The sequence below is a fragment of the Echinococcus granulosus genome (assembly GCF_000524195.1).
Source record: "Echinococcus granulosus chromosome Unknown EG_S00074, whole genome shotgun sequence".
Taxonomy (NCBI): domain Eukaryota; kingdom Metazoa; phylum Platyhelminthes; class Cestoda; order Cyclophyllidea; family Taeniidae; genus Echinococcus; species Echinococcus granulosus.
In genome coordinates, this window is record NW_020170454.1 from 250,353 (window position 1) to 268,882 (window position 18,530).

Consider the following 18,530-nt stretch of genomic DNA (forward strand, 5'->3'; position numbering starts at 1 on the left):
CTGAAAACAGGAACCGACTTGCTGTGAAGGCACGAATTGTTCACATTAACTTAGTGTTCTTGCCCTGCACCTTACTTCAACCGACACAATCAACCAGCTAACCAAACACCTAACAACTGTCACTCATTCCACCCACACCTCGACATTTGCTGCATAATATGGTGAAACAGAGAGGTAATGCACCCCTTCACCACACGACTCCATAATCACTTTCTTGATGGATTGCCTGCCACGTTCTCACCCAACTAGCAGGGAAGCAAAGAAAGTGTACCACATGGAAGGATCTACAATTCCGTGGGATTCCGAGCACAAGGCGATTCGCTCGACACATCTCTGTCACGGGACAGACGGTGAAGGAGGGCCGAGCCTGTGTACCAGTGCCTCGGCATTTCATTGTCCCTTAGCCTCACCCACTTCATTTCATTTAATGACATTGTGCATGTCAGATGAGTGAGGCTTGAGCAGAATGACAATGGAAGGAATGCGTGGATGGCATAAGCCCCACTCAATCCAACGAGGCACGCACACTCGTCGTTGGTGCCACTTCAAGACGTGATCAATGCGCGTTGACGTAGGCACGCCAATTTGCAGTACTTCAAACCAACTTCAGACTGCCTGTCGCCATGGCAGTGATAGAGGGGGCGGAGGGGGTGGGTGGGTGTTGGAGAGAGGACTGTGATATGACCATGGGATGAAATGCACACATGGTGGTGGTGATCGTAGACGTGTCCATGGTCATGACCGCACCCGAGGGTACTCTAGAACACCGAAAAAGGAATGCAACATGATTGTGTAAACATCATGTCATGTCATTAGGCTGCATTTGAGCCACACCGACAATGGTGGCGGTGCCTCCACTTGCCACACCAATTACTCGCGTTGGCGATCAGACAGATGTGACGAAATGGTGCACAACAGAGAATCGCGGGTTGTAACGCAGGTTGGGTGACGCCTTGATTGGAGTGGCCATCAGGTGAGACACAGTAACTCCACCTGAATCCTCTATCCGGGGGCGGGGTAGGTTGTTGTAGAGGTGAATGCACACGGAGACTTGCAGTAAGCCACCGCAGTGGTGGAGAAGAATGACTTCTATGCTTCCAATATACTGCCATGGTTACCTACTCCTGTGACATGGGATAGGAGGCAGACGGAGCCTACTTGATGAAGACGGCAAATTGCCTTGTTGTCAAGACACACGATGGTGGATCTACTTGATAGTAGAATGATGGTCCTTGCTCTTTACGCACTGGTGGGGCTGCAAAGCCAAGCACTGTTGGCTTCACACGCCTGGTCAGTTGAGGTTGTGAACTTGGTGTGGGCACGTAGGAACAACAAAGCATGCACAAAGAGAGAGGAACGTGAATCTGAATGCGCCCATGTCCTCACAAAAGAGGTGAGGTGGAATGGCAAACATTCGACGTAAAGAGCACAGGCATGCATGATGTTGGAGGATGCAAAGCTGGGTGGCGGAAGGTGGAGCGATGGCTCAAGCTGGTGTATGGACTGGTCGGTAGGGGCGTAGTGGGACATTTTGAGGACGTGACGCATTTTCTCTGATGTGGCACTGAGAGTCTCTCCTCTTCCATCAAATGGAATTTGTCACTTCATGCACCTGTCGCAATGGACAAAGCGAGGTCCACCATTTTCCCCTGAATAGTCGAATGAATTCCAGATCCAGTGGAGAAGCTGGATCGTGTTTTTCTCCTCACACTAATACGCTTGAATATTATGGCCTTAATCCATGTCTAAAAGCAGCATTTTTGAACTGATGATTTTTTGTTTGCTTTGTTTGAAGGAACTCTTGCTTAAATTCTAAACTAGCATGAATAGGTGGATTATGTGCAACCATCTCTCTGTCACCAAAGTTCCACATTCACTCTTTCCTTTTTTTAACTTGCATACCCCACTTAATGTCTTACTTTGCAGTTGGTTTGGCGAAGTCGGGAGTATGTGTTAAAATCTGTGCACTTCTCTTTTCGAGACAGTTCTCCATTATGCTGTAATTGTATTAGCACAGGCAGACATTCCCTATCACAAATTTTCGAAATACCTTTTTTTATAAGTGTGACAAGCAATCTGAACGCGGGTTTTTCCGACTTCATTGAACCCTCCCTTTTTAACAGGGTGACGCACACTTGCACAACAAAATTCCCTTTCCTTCTTTCTTTTAACTCTTGAACTGACACAAACAATCGTGTCTGTCATCTTTTTAACTTAAATAATTAATGCCCATTTATTTACATCGTGTCTTACCTAATTAATGAGACGGTGTGGAGGGTCGGAGTGGTGCTAGACAAAGTAATGACATTTGACATCCATAAACTTTCTAATATCACGCTTGTTTTTATGCCCCGGCATATGACTGCACGATTTGTTCGCTTTATCCTGTTTATCCGTGACCCAGAGGCCACGATAGGGTTGACCAGGAAAGAGGTCAGGCATGAATAACCAGACCTTCACATAGCTGCCTTTCCCTTTTGTTTGCTATCGCTTGTTGAGATAATTTTCGGCACAAAAATTGTCCTCCTTTGTAAGTGATACCCTCTTACACCATCATGGTGATTCATCATTGTTTGTATTGGCTGGTAAAATGTCAAATCCAAAGGTTGTTTGTGTCAAAAGGATACTTTTATGTTTACAGAAGAAAAGGTGAAATTCTAGAACGGTAGAAGTTGGCTTTATTTACCAGCATACCCTCCTGTTCTCGTTTCTACACCTGTGCACCGGTGTTAACAGTCGAGTCCCGGCTTGACTTGAATGGGTGTCGTGCAATTTGAAGATGTCTTAAATCTGCGGGCATTTTTTTTCACTCCAACATCGACACCACCCAGATGGCGGGGTTTCTGATGCGCATCTGACTGGTAACAAAGCCATTTTTTTCGGCTCCGGAAAATTCTTTTATTCCCTTCCTCTCGGAAACGGTCAAGTGGCGGTGAAAGCTAACTGCTGCTACGTCTATCCAAATACCTCAATTTTTGGTTTTTGACCCCCATAACACACCGAAGTGCGTCAGATTTCCCTTAAAAAACTAGGGTAAATGAACATTATCATGCTCATTTCAATTGCGCAGTTGATGCTGCTTTGGAGAGAAAAAAAGCGCACTGGAGTTTAGGCGTCGCAAAAAAGTGTAATGTAGACTAAACATCTGTAAAAATTCGGCCGGCTCTTTTTTAAGTGTATCCGCCCTTCTGTGGTAAAGGGGTTATGTCGAAACCGAACTGCTTCTCCAAGGCGATATTAAAATGCTGGTGTTGTTTTTCTCTAGGATCCGATGAATGAAATGCAAGATGTGGTCCGAGCCATCAATCTAACCAAGTGCTATCCCAAGAAGGTGAAACCAGCTGTCAACGAGTTAACCTTTGGCGTGCGCCCAGGTGAATGCTTCGGATTGTTGGGTGTGAATGGAGCTGGAAAAACCACCACATTCAACATGCTCACTACAACTATCCATCCAACTAGCGGGACGATTCTGATTGGTGATTGCAACATAACGGAGAAGTCGGGACTGAGTTCATACAATCTGATTGGCTACTGTCCACAGTTTGATGCCCTCCTCCCACATCTAACGGGCTTTGAGACATTGCAGCTCTTTGCGCGTATCCATGGCTATCCAGAGAGGGTGATCCCCACTTTGGCTGATCGACTGATTGATCGAATGTCTCTGCGTCCCCATGCCTACAAACCGGTACACACATATTCTGGTGGAAATCTACGCAAATTGTCTACCGCTGTGGCCACAGTTGGTAACCCTCACGTCCTTCTTCTGGACGAGCCGACATCTGGAATGGATCCAGGTGCGAAGCGGTGTCTATGGAAGGTGATAAAGTCGCTTCAAAAAGAGGGGTGCTCTGTGGTACTGACTACACACAGCATGGAAGAATGCGAAGCTTTATGCAATCGTCTAGCCATCATGATGGACGGTCAGTTCCAGTGTTTTGGCACAGTAGCCCATCTAAAACAACGCTTCGGTGAAGGATACATTCTAGAAGTTGATCTCGGAGTTGATGAACCGAATCCGCAGAAATTTTTCCCTTCTTCCGATGCTATTACGCTAACCGATGCGGTCGGTAAGAAGTGTAACTTCGAAGCACATGGCGAGGTGTGTCTATCTAAGATATTCAAGAAACTCCTAGCTCTGCGCTCTGCCGGTAAGATCACCACTTTCGCAGTTCGACAGGTCTCATTGGACTCCGTTTTTGTCAACTTTGTCCGCTCCTATGAGAATGAGAGAGGGGACGGGGACTATGATGAAGATTTGTCGAGTGTGGGACCCGATCGAATGGAGGCGTTTTAGGACTGAACATTAGAAGTAAGGCTGGTAATGTCTTTCATTACATCAACACGAACACGTACCCGTTGACTTCTTACTTTTCCTAATCTCTCCCCTTATCTGTTTTTTACAACGAATGCTTTGATCATATTTTTGAATTACGTACTTATTGACACCGATATACTATTTTCAATAAACGATTCACTGCCTTCAAGGCGATTCAATGCCGAGAATGTTGATTTGCATCGTTTAACGCGAATTCATGGGTGTATAAAATGATAACCGGGAGCGCCTTTTCTAAAGGCTATAAAAACCCACCCTGGACCCACTGATGTGCTCACAATCTCTATACCGCCATATTTGTGTTGTTAAGTCTTCGAGGTCTCCAGCCGCCGCGTTTCGGCTACCGCCCTGATGTTGTGATGGTGGTGCCTTGTTATCTATGCTAACTGCCCTCCTGTGCGTTTATAATAAAGCTGATTTTAAACTGGGCCACTACAAGGATGCCAATGGCAGGCACACCCAGTTTGTTTGCATGGTTACCATGCCAAACCGTGGTAAGAAAAAGCAACAATTGTGGATGGCCGAATTCTTAAAGACTTTCAATTGAGAGGCGTTTAAAACCAACTACCTCCTTTTCCACACATGTGGGAATGGAGCACGGAATGGACCCCCCACGGGGCCTGAAGCTACGTAAATGCGCCTTCGAATGGCACTTCACAAGGAAGACGTGGCAAGTAGATCCGTAGACCTCAACGAGATGCATCATTATGGCTGAAATGGAAAGCTGTCTTGTAGTATTCGACATCGTGGGTGCGCTTGACATTTCTTTTTTAACTGCTAGAGGCAAAAAATGAACATGTTTAAAGGAGTAAGAGTAAGGAAAAGTTGTTCTTTCAACAGGTATTTGAATAAACCGTTCCTTTGCGTACTTCTTCATGGCATTTGTTTAAGCAGACACCCAACCCATCTTTAGATGGGATACCTTATTTATTATCCGCAGAGGTGATAAAAGCGCCATAAAGTTGGCTCAGATCCAGGATTAAACACCGGAATGAAGCTTCTTAACTTGGCGACATATTGACAGACTGTAGGTGATGGCCACATCATCCACTCAAACACGTTAACTCTTCCTAGTAAGGCAGAATTTTAAGCAACTTTTAATTTGTTAAAAGATTATTCCTTAAAAAGTCTACCGTTCTACCAACTACCAGAAGCAATAAACGGTACGAGAGAAATGTACTCACATGCTTAGCTCTTTAGTCGCTTTTTAGAGTTTTCCTGAATGTGTGGAAGCTTTACTGACTTGCGCAAGCGAGGTGCTATTTAAAAGCATCCCGCACGCAACTTTTCGGAGGCCATTGTCTGCTTAAAAAAAGCGGTGTGGGAGGTGTATACCCTATTTTGGAGCTGCCACTGCAACTCAACATGTATTCTAGCAGCATAGGGTCACTATAAACTGGTTGGATAGATTTAATCTGATAGTTATCCATTCCAGAATCACATGCACGGAGCATCAAGTGATTTGCTCTGTCAACCGATCTGTATTTGAATATGCTTCATTCATCGGATCGAGGACACTTTTTAGGGGCACCATTGCATTCATGTAATCAGTTATAGCATGCTTAAAAATTATAACAATGCAAAATCACGCTTGATGATGTAATAGTTGGCATTTCGTGAAGTAGGTGCGGTGCATGACAGTGTACTCAATAGCGTATGTTGAAATTTGGTGCGATCCTTATGTGTTCTTCATCAAAAGCTACATGGTATTGATTCGTCGAAGCAAAAAGGGCCACAGACGTAAGACACCGGGCCTAGTACCACAGTATCGGCACCTTTGTGTGAATTCCGCTTCGCAAACGTCATTGAAATGCATCAAAAGCAGTACTGAGTAAAAAACTGATAATTAATAGCCGTTAACATTCTTACGGATTACCATGAGAGAGCCAACTCTTAATTTCTACTTGACACCATGACGGCATTTGTATTTTTTTTTCAAATATAACAACTGACTCCATAAAAATGAATCACATCTGTGGGAACATAGGCAAGCATTGTGCGAAATTAGCTCAGTCACCTATGCAAGCCAAAAACCACACATGGAAAGCAATTTTGTTGACCCACACTTTTGCTGTGAGTAATGTACTTTTGGGAAAGAGAAAAGGAATATAATTACTGCAGCTTATATGCTGTTTCATGCGATGCGTTGATACGAGCCACACCAAAGCAAGTTATTTGTCGAAGTTCAATAAAACTGAAAATATGGTAAATGCAGATCGGCTGAACCACATATCTTATTTCCTAATCACTGTTTTGTTTGAATAAGAAATACCGACAACATTCAGGAGTCGAACCAGAGCTATGGGGAAAACTTGGCTACTTTCGGTGAAAAATAGCAGTTCTTTGTAGTTCAATTAGATCCATGGTTGCTATTAGCATAAGAGCTGTAAATGAAAAATTGAACAATACGAGCAATTCATTCGCCAATGCATTGTAAAATTTGGAAAAATGCAACTGAAGCTAGCCATTTTTCTTTTAAAAATGGTATTAACTCGTAGATGCTTCAGTTTTATTTACTATTTATACATGAGCATCTTTCAATAAAGTGTGAAAATTTGTGCCTCATACTTGAATTGTTAGTAGGTTTTTGCAGCCGTTTTCTTTTAAAAAATGCACGTCCTAAAGTCTTAGATCATAAATGTTAAGTGTGATTTAGTCACACAGTAATTATAGTTCTGTAGAGCAATAATATGCTATTCATTTATTCTTGCCTAATTTGAGTGAATCAGTGTTGTGGGCGCTACATTCGATCCCCTAAGGTCTTCTGCGCGTGCTGTTGGTCGGACGGGATGGATTCTCGTAGGTCATTCAAGGCCTTTTGACCACGCTTTGTAGTTAAGTCAGATCTGCAGGACTTCCTCATCAATACTTGTGGGTGTGCTACTGCTACCGGCCTTAAGTATGTTGTCGTCAATCACCTAATCGCTTATTTCCCATAGTCAAGTCGGAATACAGCCCTGTCATGGCAATAAACAGTTGGTAATTCCCACCAATGTGCTAGCACTACTTGTAGGTTGATGTGGCGAACTGGATTCGCTTCGCGCGAGTGCAGCTGTCGAACCTCTCCACATTTACCGAAGCAATACATGAACTTGATAATTTTCTTGCTCACCGGTCATTTTTGGTCTCAGACACATTATCGTACGCTGATATAGCAGTCTGGGCCCGCTTGGAATGTGAGCGTTTGGAATTTAAGCTGATCCATGCTATTATAACTCATTTTTATGAAACTGGCTTTGTTTTTAGGTACGAAAAATTGGAACGAAATCTGCACTTCTAAAATCAAAGGTGGTCCTTTAAACTTGGGCAATTTTGTGAATTTGAGGCGTTTTTGCCACTTTTTAAGATCACACCCGGGTCTGACTCACCTCGGTGAAGCTCTAGTCAAGAACCCGATTCCCCTTCAACCCTTGACCCCCCAAAAATGTACCGCTTCCAACAATACTCAACCTAAGAGTGGTCGTGCTGCGAAAGATATGAAGTTCGAAGAGGGCGGGAAATTTGAAGACCTTCCCGATGCCAAAATGGGTGAGGTAGTTGTCAGATTTCCACCGGAGGCAAGTGGCTTTATGCACATCGGCCATGCTAAGGCTGCCCTTCTGAACTATCATTACAAGGTTGGTAGACCTTATTGTTACATTTTCTAATTGAATCTGTCTGATTGCAGGAGACCTTTAAAGGGAAGTTAATTCTTCGCTTTGATGACACGAACCCAGAGAAGGAAAATGCAGTTTTTGAGGAAGCAATTTTAACTGACTTGCCTCGTTTGGGAGTTAAATGGGATACTCTTAGCTACACTTCCAACTACTTTGATCGCATGATTGAGCTCTGTACTCAGCTGATCAGTGATGGCAAGGCCTATGCTGACGACACTGATTTGGAGACTATGAGGAGTCAGCGCGAAGCTAGACAGGAGTCTGCCTGCCGCAATAACTGTAAGTAGAGCTCTCCCTCATTTCTCCCCAATGTCTGACCACCGTGTAATGTGCTTATATTTTGTAGCCGTTGAGAAGAATTTGGCGATGTGGAAAGCTATGCAAGAAGGGACGGCGCATGGGCTCAAGACCTGTATCCGTGCAAAAATCGATATGTCATCGGACAATGGAGCTATGCGAGATCCCACCATCTACCGATGCAAACTGGAGCCGCACATTCGCACTGGCACCAAGTACAAGTACGTCTTATTTCGCCTGTTACGTGCAGTGCCGACTTCGTACTACGAGGGAATTTTCTGGTTGGTTTACTCCTTTCCCCACTTTGGTTCGCTGATTTGGCTAGCATTTTGGTGCCGTTTCCCAGCCTACACCAATGAAGTGTTGATTTAATATTGAAAATGAGGTGTAATTCTTGTATGTTTTGGAAGACTAAATTGGGATGCCTCTCCACACCTGTATTATTTGGTGATATAATTGGGTTTTTGGAATTCTTGCGATGAACATCACACAAAACCTTCTTTTTACTTTTCCAATGGTCTGAATTGAGATTGCGGATTCAAATCGTAGATCAGTCTGTTAAGTAACCATGTTGCCTGTAGCCATCTTCTCTTAAATATCGTAACTGTTGTAGGTGGATATGAGAGGAAGAAAAACGTATATTAAGGACAATTAAAGTTCATAAAGGATCAAAAATGCCCGACGTACTTATAAGGAAGATTTGTGACATGCAAGCCTTTTTCGTGTAAAGAAACTGATTGGTAGCTTTCGTCTCGATCTGCAATTATTCATTGGAAATCAAGGTAGAATTATTTCACAATTCATCCGAGTTTCGCGTGTCATTGTTTTTTTTCTCGACCCAGAATCTCCAGATGACTGCAATTCTGTGGCATAGATGCTAGTGGAAAAGAGGTGAGGTTTTTGCAGCAACGAAAGATTTAAACCATAAAAGCTGTTTAATGAAGTGGTGGTCTATGATCTACATTAAGCCATGCTATCTCAATGTATTATTTAGTTAAAATCTAAGTATTGTCGACGACGCCTACTGTTGCCGTATTCTTTTTCACGAACAATGGGTTTTGTTTCACGTGGTTTTTTGGAAGCTTTATCTTGTGCACTCCGATTATTCCTAACATTCCTTATCTTTCTGGGGATGGGGTAAAAGAATAGGGTATTTCGTGAATTTTTGGAAGAATGGTTTATGGTTTTTGTCTCCCATGTTGCTTTCAGGGTCTTCCCCATCTACGATTTTGCCTGTCCAATAGTGGACAGTTTGGAGGGTGTTACTCATGCGCTCCGTACCTCCGAATACAATGACCGGAACTGTCAATACTACTGGATGTGCGATGCTCTCAGTGAGTTCATTTTCAAGTTTGCGTTTTTCTTGCTCAATTTATTTAATGATCATATGTTGCGATTTGGTAGATGGATGGGTGTCTATAGATGAACCAAAAGTTGAGGGATTAAGGCACAGATGGTGCGAAGATTGCCGTCTGAGTGGAAAGTGGATTGACGACTCGTTGTAGCTTGAATAGGCCTACGAATGGATTGGTTATTGATGGATGGGTTGATTGTGGATAACCAGGTTGGAGCATTCAGTCTAATTGCTTTGACGACAGATGAAAATGTAATTGAATGGATAAGCGAAAACTCACGTTTTCATTCCTAGAGATTCGCAAGCCGATCGTGATTGATTTCTCTCGCTTGGCTTTACAATCCACCATCCTTTCAAAGCGAAAGCTGACCTGGTTCGTGGAACAGGGTCTAGTGAGCGGCTGGGACGATCCACGTATGCCTACTGTTCGTGGAATCCTTCGTCATGGACTCACACCTGAGGGTCTTCGCCAGTTCATTCTGGCCCAGGGCTCGAGCAAGTCAACTGGTACCATGGAATGGGATAAGATATGGGCTTTTAACAAGAAGGTCATTGACCCTGTGGCACCCCGCTACACGGCTCTGAGCCTCAGCAAAGGTGGGGTGGTTCCAGTACGTGTAAAAGGACAGAGGACAGATGTGACTAAGCAGGTAACCACTGTTTGAAATTCTTATCCTCCTTGCGACTTAACCATCCTGCTAACCTAGCATACGCATATTCCATTCCTTTATGTGCTATTAATTCCTAGACCACTATGTGCGTTTGCTCTATAAGGACTCAGATAGTGCCTGATTTATCCCTAAAAAGTCGTAAGGTAAATTGGTTATGACCCCTCAAAAAGATATTCATGCCATTACGATGAAGTTAGAATCGCAAGCGCCTGGAAAAGTTGCATAGCTCAAACCTTGTTTTTATCGCTACTCTCAGTACTTCCTGATGAATGGCTACACCAAGTTTTTAAGTGGAATGATGGAATCAAATGGTTTTGTTTATCCTCCAACAAAAAAATAAGAAGCAGGAAACTACTTTTTCAAATGAGTGGTGCATATCTGCAAATCTTGTGACATTCTTGAAATAAGCGGAGTAAATAGCTTGGCACTTTTCAAATAAGAGTGCAAAAACGTTGCACAACCAGCAGAGTGGTCACGATTTTTATTTTTCCTCCTTAAAGTCAATGTTAAGGTGTGTGATTCGATTTTGAGGTGCCTGACTCTAGACGCAATTAATGTAGCTAGTTCAGAAGCTGTTGCAAAAGTTGGGTTCCATCTGATTAGCTCCACTACTTCTACAGGACTAAAAAAATGTGATTATTCACAGACCAATAATGTCGTTGAACTCAACCAATCTGTTTGTAACAATTTGATTTAACCCGTTACCATAAACTGATAGAATGCAAAACTTTTGTGACGCCAGGCTTAGATGAGAAAACTGGGGTGTCTTGTATATGTGATGCTGACGGTGTACATTCATTACAAGGCACCTCGTCGACAAGACCTCTGGCTTGATTCACTCAATTTTTTTCCGCTAGACTCCTCTGCATCCCAAGAATCCTTCAGTGGGTGAAAAAACCATTGTTCTGGCTCCCATCGTTTTTGTTGAATACGCCGACGCAGAATGCTTTACTGAGGGGGATAACGTGACCTTCGTGAACTGGGGCAATCTCCGTATTGTCAAAATCTTCCTCAACACAGCTGGAAGGATATACACCATAGATGCAGAACTCAATCTGGAAGACACGGTGAGATTGTCCCTCTCCACTTACTAATAACAATTATGATTGAGTCGAGATATCTGAACCTGAATAACTTCCTCAACTTTTATCCCCACAGGACTACAAGAAAACTCAGAAGGTTACGTGGTTGGCGGATCCAGGTACTCTCCAGAACGTGGGTAATGAACTTGCTCTTCTGACTCCCCTCTCCTGCCTCACCTATGGTAATCTCATTTCTAAACCCCTGATCGGAAAGGATGAAGATTTTAAAAATTTCATTAACCATAACTCTGTGGTAGGTGCTTACTATAAAGGCTCACATTGGCTGCAAATTGGCCTGTCTAATGCCGACTTCTATTGTTCGTTGTAGTCTTCGGAGGCCTGCTTCGGTGATTCACAAATTCGTAATCTGAAAAAAGGCGATATCATCCAGTTGCAACGCAAAGGATTCTACATCTGTGATCAGCCCTACAGGCCTTCGCAGTGAGTGCTTTTTTCAGCCCAGGCATTCTTCATCTCGTAAACAAGTGATTTTGATTTTTCCCATTCCTGTAGTCCATCCACGTGGAGAGAGGCACCATGTGTTCTTATTTATATCCCTGATGGCGCAACAAAGGAGCGTCCAACCACGGGGTCAAAGTTTAAGGTTGGTGAAGCTGGTGACAGCAAACAACAACAGCAGAAAAAGGGAGACACGTCTGCTCAAAAGGTAAGCTCGTTTGTGATAAAATTGTACCGTATGAGTTATCTCTGGATCTAAGATGGGGCATGTAACTTCGAAAATAAACTTCTATTAAATGAACAGAAGGCCCTGCCGACTAGTAACTGAGTTCCGTTGTCACTTCTCACACTAAGGTGTTTTTTTATAAGGTACATAAAAAGGGTAGAGACCAAGAAATTTTAGTCCATGTAGCACCCACGTGTTTTGTGGATTTTGCGGCTTGCTCTGCCGATTTAGATTTAAAGCTATTCTTGACCTGTTAACTTTGAGTCAGTAATGGCAATATCGGCACAATTCTTCGTTATTGCCAAGACTAATTCTCGTGAGCGTTATGCGGCATCTTTGTGCAATTCATCACTAAAGTTAAGTGTGTTAAGCTTCCACATCTCCCATCTCCGTTTTGGAGTGAATTTTTGCCCTGTTCTTAAGGCAGACAATAAAGGGTCAAAGCAGCGGATAACTAGTAGAGGGCACGAGAGGACGCATGTCCATTCGTAGTGACGCATGCGCAATCGCCCGCGCTTTATAACAAGCTGTACTGAAAACCCAAATTCTGGATTAGTTCACTTTCAGTGTTGTCCAACCGCTTATTTGGGTTATTTGCTTCTTGAAACATGGGACTTTACTTATTCAGTATCGTAAGGAGCTCATTAAAGTCTAACGTCCAAATCTGGTCTACCTCTAATGCTGAAGATTTGGGTTGGATCTCAAAGCTCCCTGATTTCAGGAATCTATGGCAGCCATTCTCTCTCCTTCCCCGATATTTGGATGCGGAACCCAGTCAGCATAGTAGAATTTTTTGCCTCATGGACAATGCGTAGTTGTGTCTTGTCAGGCCCGGTCATCCTCTCTGTGACCTTTGAACCTGATATCCAGCTGACGAAATTGGCACTGCTCCTTTGGAGTTGGTTGGCAAACGCTGTCACTAATGTGGCCTTCGAGTTGTTTGCACACGTAGTAAAGCATCCTCAACGCACAGGAGGGCTGAGAAATAATAGCATAGGATCATATTGCCAGCGTATAGGTAGAATCATGGGCGACTCGGCGATCCCACGTGTCTGTTCTGCTGCAAAATCCTAACTCTTTTCTTCCATCCTCTCCTAGGAGTCTGCTAATTTGACTCCCGAAGAGGCTGCTAAACGAGCAGAAAAGGAGCGATTGAAGGAGGAGAAGAAGGCTGCGCGGAAGGCTGGTCGGGAGAAGGCAAAGCAAGAACAAAGGATGCAATCCACGGAAGCTCCACTCGCAGCCGCTCCTGCAACTACTGCTGTAGTACCAAAACCACCCTGTGTAGAAGCACCCATGAAACTGGTCAGCACAGGACCCAAGGAAAAATCACAACTTGTAAAAAAGACGGAAAATTCGGCTGGGGGGAAGAAACAGACGCGGTACTGCCATTTTTTAAATATTCTAGTCTTCAAGCATCCAAAGAAGTGTCAGGATTCAACCAACTCCCTTTTTATTCACAGTTTAGGCATGGAAGTCAAGAAGGGAGACGACACAGCCGAATGGTACACGCAAGTTATCAGAAAGGCCGAATTGCTGGAATACTACGATATCTCAGGCTGTTACATCCTCCGACCATGGAGTTACTTTATTTGGAGCCAGATTCAGGCTTTCTTCGACAAGGCGATCGCGGCTCTGGGAGTGGACAATGCCTACTTTCCCATGTTTGTGTCGAAGGGAGCGCTTGAGCAGGAGAAGGAACATATTGCGGATTTTGCTCCTGAAGTGCGTTTAATCAATCGGCTTTCTTCTTTTCCTACCTTGTGAAACACTTTGATTTAGAGTTCCCCACATTGCTAGAATCAAAGCTCTGATAATGCAACCAGTGTGAATGCATACATTCCAAACTCATGGTGGTGCCAAATTGCTTGAGTCATGGTGCGTGCCTTATTGGATCCAGAAACTCCACACTAGCTAGCTGTGCCCCTAGATAGGACTAAAATGTGTGCTTATTCCATCTGAAATAGGCCCAAACTTCAACTGGGACGCTTAATAGGCCATTGAAATGCAGGAAATAACTAGGGCGAATTTAAGCAAACAATTGCCTTCCAGCTAGTTAATTATCCAACTGACTGCCATTACTAGTCCTACAGTATCTGTAGACTTGCATTATCATGCACCCCCTCCTAACAGGTTGCATGGGTGACACGTTCGGGCTCATCGGACCTGGCAGAGCCGATCGCACTACGACCAACGAGCGAGACAATCATGTATCCAGCCTTTGCAAAGTGGATTAAATCGCATCGTGATCTTCCTCTCAAGCTTAATCAATGGAGCAACATCGTTCGCTGGGAGTTTAAGCATCCAACTCCATTCCTGAGGTCAGTACTCCTTCCATTTTCTAAAATATAGTGGTGGTTTGAAGAGAAATTGTGATTAACTGCTTTGCGTTTCTTTCTCTCTTTATAGAACTCGTGAGTTCCTCTGGCAAGAGGGTCACACAGCTTTCGCCTCAAAGGAGGAGGCTGAAGCGGAGGTGTTGACCATATTGAACCTCTATCGAAGCATCTACAACGATCTCTTGGCCATCCCCTGTATTAGAGGTGAGTGTGTTCGAAGTAACGTATATTATGGAAGCTTTTGAGTCGACTCAGCTCCTGACCTTACATTCATGACCAAGTCAAGTCAGTGCCTCGTCAGCTCGGTAATAACTGCAGCCAGTGATTTTGCATTGGTGATAAGGTTCACTGTGGTATTTACTCCACTTTTACTTAAACGTTTTAAATTAGTCATTTGATTGTTCTTAGTGAGTGGATAAACATTTGAAATTGAATACTTATGTGATGACTATTGATACCGGTACTGACGTCGGCTGACACAAATTCGTAAGACCTCCTCGGTGGATCACAGCAAATGTGATTCTAACTTGGAAGGTTAGATGAAATGATAGATAGGTGGCTTACAAGCACAAATAAATGCTTACAACATAGAAGCTGGAGCTGTTGCCACCTTTCCTCGCGTTTTTTAAGCAAAAAAAAAAACTTTTCCTGTATTCACGGTCGAGAGACGGTTGGTTTGTGGACACATTATTATTACGCGTGTTTTATGCAGTAGCAACTGTCTTTTTGGAATACTTCTGACCAAGTTATCCTTTTTGGGGTCAACGCTATGACAGAGGATGAGAATCTACCTGGCCGCTAAAAAAACTGATTTTAAATTTTGATCTCGGTCATACGAAAGGCCTATTCTGAAACCAGTAGTTCGGGTTGACATGTTTTTCGCCATGGCAGCTTGCATTTAGCTAAGGCCTATTATTGTGATAGCATATAACTGAAGTTTTGTTGACAATGTCCACCACCGATTTACAAGACCGGCCCGACTGATGACATCAAATAAACGCCAGCGCCTCCTGATCTGACAAAGTGAGGGCAGAAGCTGGTGATTCAGCAGGTGAAGGACTTGGGCCACAGAAATGGGCATAAGTAAAGCCAATTATGTCACAGATTCTGCAACTACGAATTGGTTTATTAAGAGCTGAAAATAAAGTCTTTCGTAGCAAACCTATCTGCAATAAAATCTATTAATAACATTGGAGGAGGGCTGGGAGCGGGGGGGCCTATAGACGTGGATAGAACGCCGTGGGACTAATATGCCGACCGCGTTGTTAGGTCTATCATCAACGCATTCTACTACATAGGAGCAATAGATGTGGAACTATCACTTCAACTAGGATGAGGAATCCACTGTGGTGTTCTAGTACTTGATAATTTTTTCTCGATGACAGTTTCATAGCCTTTTTTGAGTTACTGTGATCTAGACACCACCTCACCCACTTTTGCATCCTCCGCACTCCCTCTCTTTCCATCAAGGTCGAAAGACGGAGCGAGAGAAGTTTCCTGGCGGTGAATACACCACCACCGTGGAAGTCTTCATTGAGGCCTCCGGTCGTGCCATTCAAGGTGCCACCTCACATCACTTGGGGCAGAACTTCAGCAAGATTTTCGAAGTGATGTTCGAGGATCCCGAGACCAATCAGCCGTGCTATGTCTACCAGAACTCCTGGGGCATTACTACGCGTACCATCGGTGTAATGATCATGGTGCACTCAGACAACCAGGGTCTCGTCCTCCCACCACGCGTTGCCAGATACCAAGTGGTGGTAGTACCTTGTGGCGTGACGGCAAAGACCACGGAGTTAGAGCGTTCAGAGCTGCTAGAGCAAGTGAAGACCATCACGGCAGTTCTAGGTGAGGAGGCAGGCTTGAGGGTGCATCTGGATGACAGGGACCATGTCTCTCCGGGATGGAAGTTTAATCACTGGGAGCTGAAGGGGGTACCTCTGCGCTTGGAGGTAGGATTTAAGGATCTGGCGAAGGGCGAGGTCACTGCGGTGGTGCGATACACTGGAGAAAAGGTAAATCCGATTTGTCCTCCTCATCATCATCTATAGCGCTTTACCTGTCCATCTGGAGACTAATGGTACAGGAGTCATAAGTTGAGTTTCGTGAAAGCCTGAAAAGAGGCAATCTTGGTGTTTGATTTTTGGCATTAACAGCCACAGCACTTTTCGAATCGATGGAAATTAACAGCAAGACGTCAACGCTTGGAAATTAAACACAATGTTGAATTTTGTCCTCCATTCCAGCTTTTATTTTTATCCCTAAAAGCACGCGTGTCTGTTTTCCCCTCCTTTGCATAGACCACTATTCCGCTGAGCCGGCTGACTGCTACTGTGAAGCGCATGCTGGATGACATCCACGATCTTATGCTATCTCGGGCTACTAGCATCCAGAACTCGCATATCCTACCTGCAAAGAACATGGAAGAATTGGCTAGCGCACTGGACAAGAAGTGTATCGTCGTGGCACCCTTTTGTGGCGACGCGCTTTGTGAAGATGCGGTTCGCGCCGAGTCTTCAGAGTGAGTTTTGTCACTTCTATCCGGTGTTTCCCATCCCTTACTCGGCTTCCATGGTGGGTCGGGTTTTATAACCGGCTAGAGATACAACAATGTCTCTACGCTACATTGAGTCGGTAGTCCATTCAGCAATATGACGCTATTTACTTTAAAAAAACGGTATTCCAGATGAAATTTAAGTCTTGCCGAAAATATGAGTAAGGATTTCGAAGTTGCTTGGTCCGATGTTACGTACATGGGACGGTTGCTAGAACCTGATTTCTCATATCAATTGTAAATGTATTCATCATTTAATCGGTTTCTTAACTTTCACTGTAGGAACGTGGTTGTGATCCCTGGAGCGCCCTCAATGGGTGCCAAGTCCCTGTGCATTCCCTTTGCGGGAGAGTTAGGCGGTTTAGAGACGGGACCGGTGACCGATGGCTCGCCGTGCCTCCGGCACCCACTCTGCACGAAACCGGCTGTCTTCCACACCCTCTTTGGACGCAGCTACTAGGTGACTGAGTGGTTGGTGGTGTCAAATTCAACATCATTTATTGTCTAGACCAGTTGTTGATAATATATCTGATGAGTCTTGGAGCGAACTTCATTTCCTCCTAGGGATGCTTAGGCGGTTGCTCACTGGGGATGTTAGTCGGTGCAAAGGTCCACGTGTTATGAAACTCGTGGGTTCTGTGGTTGAGCGGAGCATCATCCGGCTGCGGTCTACTAAGCAAAAACTCGGGAGAGGTATTCGGGTATAAGCCTGCGGTGTAAAATCTCCTTCAGGTGACAAATTGCCTGCGCGAATCAGTTGGTTTGATCGTATTTCTGGCAGTGATACTACTGTATACGCTGATCCAAAGTGTACCCAGGCTAGAAAACCAAGGTTAGTAGGAAGGATTTCACACTGGTGACCATCCGCATATTTAGCATTCACTCGCATAGCGTGGGGAATACTTAAAATAGATTGAACTCTAACTCTTGGTTCTCTTATTCTCTACATATGTAGACCGCAAAGGACGTGACATAACTAGAGATAAAACTTAATCAACTCAAGTCACTGTTTTCTTCTGCATTAAAAGCAACAATTAAAATGTTTTGAGTCCATTGAAAGACCAGGAAGCAAATAGTTAACGTCATGAATGTTCACAGGATGTAGTTCTGGATTCAGTGGAATGGTTGCAGATATTACAGTGACGACTTTACCAAAAGAGTGATTAAACAGAAGTCTGCCTGATCAGAAGCTGTTTTTGTTATAACTGCTGATACAAGATAACCCCTAGATCTTTGCAATATTCGCTGTATTCGAATTCCGAAATTCGGCTAACTTGTTTATGCGAAATAAAAAACTTAATTTTAATAAACTTATTTTTACACAAAACCAAAATGCAAACACACGAACTTTTAAAAAATTTTGGTTTAAATTGGTTATAAATCTAATGCTTATTCAAATTAGCAACGCAAGTCCTTTGAAAGCAGAGAACTGTGATGATTGGTCATTACTTGACCTTAGTATTGCCGGGTGCGTGCATTACTTGCTGTTGCGTGTGCAGAATGGTCTTAGTGTAATTTCTCCCATATTTCCCGCGGTTCGACTAGCAAAAATGGAAAGG

General features: G+C 43.9%; 3 protein-coding genes across 3 annotated transcripts in view; all 3 read left to right on the top strand. All coding sequences in view use genetic code 11, as the record gives it.

Annotated features, from left to right (window-relative positions):
• Nucleotides 1-1,225: 1,225 nt before the first annotated feature.
• Nucleotides 1,226-4,294, top strand: EGR_07316 (ATP-binding cassette sub-family A member 7; the record flags this gene model as incomplete). The annotated part of the gene is made up of 2 exons (XM_024496565.1): nt 1,226-1,393; nt 3,266-4,294. The coding sequence occupies 2 exons, from the start codon at nt 1,226-1,228 to the stop codon at nt 4,292-4,294; spliced, it is 1,197 nt and encodes a 398-aa protein (XP_024349041.1).
• Nucleotides 4,295-7,122: 2,828 nt separating this feature from the next.
• On the top strand, nt 7,123-17,431 carry EGR_07317 (Bifunctional aminoacyl-tRNA synthetase; the record flags this gene model as incomplete). The annotated part of the gene is made up of 20 exons (XM_024496566.1): nt 7,123-7,132; nt 7,169-7,232; nt 7,273-7,312; nt 7,347-7,509; nt 7,580-7,950; nt 8,001-8,268; nt 8,336-8,507; nt 9,496-9,620; nt 9,935-10,251; nt 11,169-11,378; nt 11,470-11,646; nt 11,722-11,834; nt 11,907-12,060; nt 13,177-13,460; nt 13,542-13,803; nt 14,212-14,399; nt 14,488-14,621; nt 15,888-16,432; nt 16,718-16,938; nt 17,254-17,431. The coding sequence occupies 20 exons, from the start codon at nt 7,123-7,125 to the stop codon at nt 17,429-17,431; spliced, it is 3,996 nt and encodes a 1,331-aa protein (XP_024349042.1).
• An 820-nt stretch (nt 17,432-18,251) lies between these two features.
• Nucleotides 18,252-18,530, top strand: part of EGR_07318 (hypothetical protein) — a gene marked incomplete at both ends in the record, with an annotated part of 4,307 nt that continues 4,028 nt past the window's right edge. Inside the window, one exon of the mRNA XM_024496567.1 lies at nt 18,252-18,439. Within this exon, the coding sequence (XP_024349043.1) occupies nt 18,252-18,439 (188 nt within the window). The remainder of the gene's footprint in view (nt 18,440-18,530) is intronic.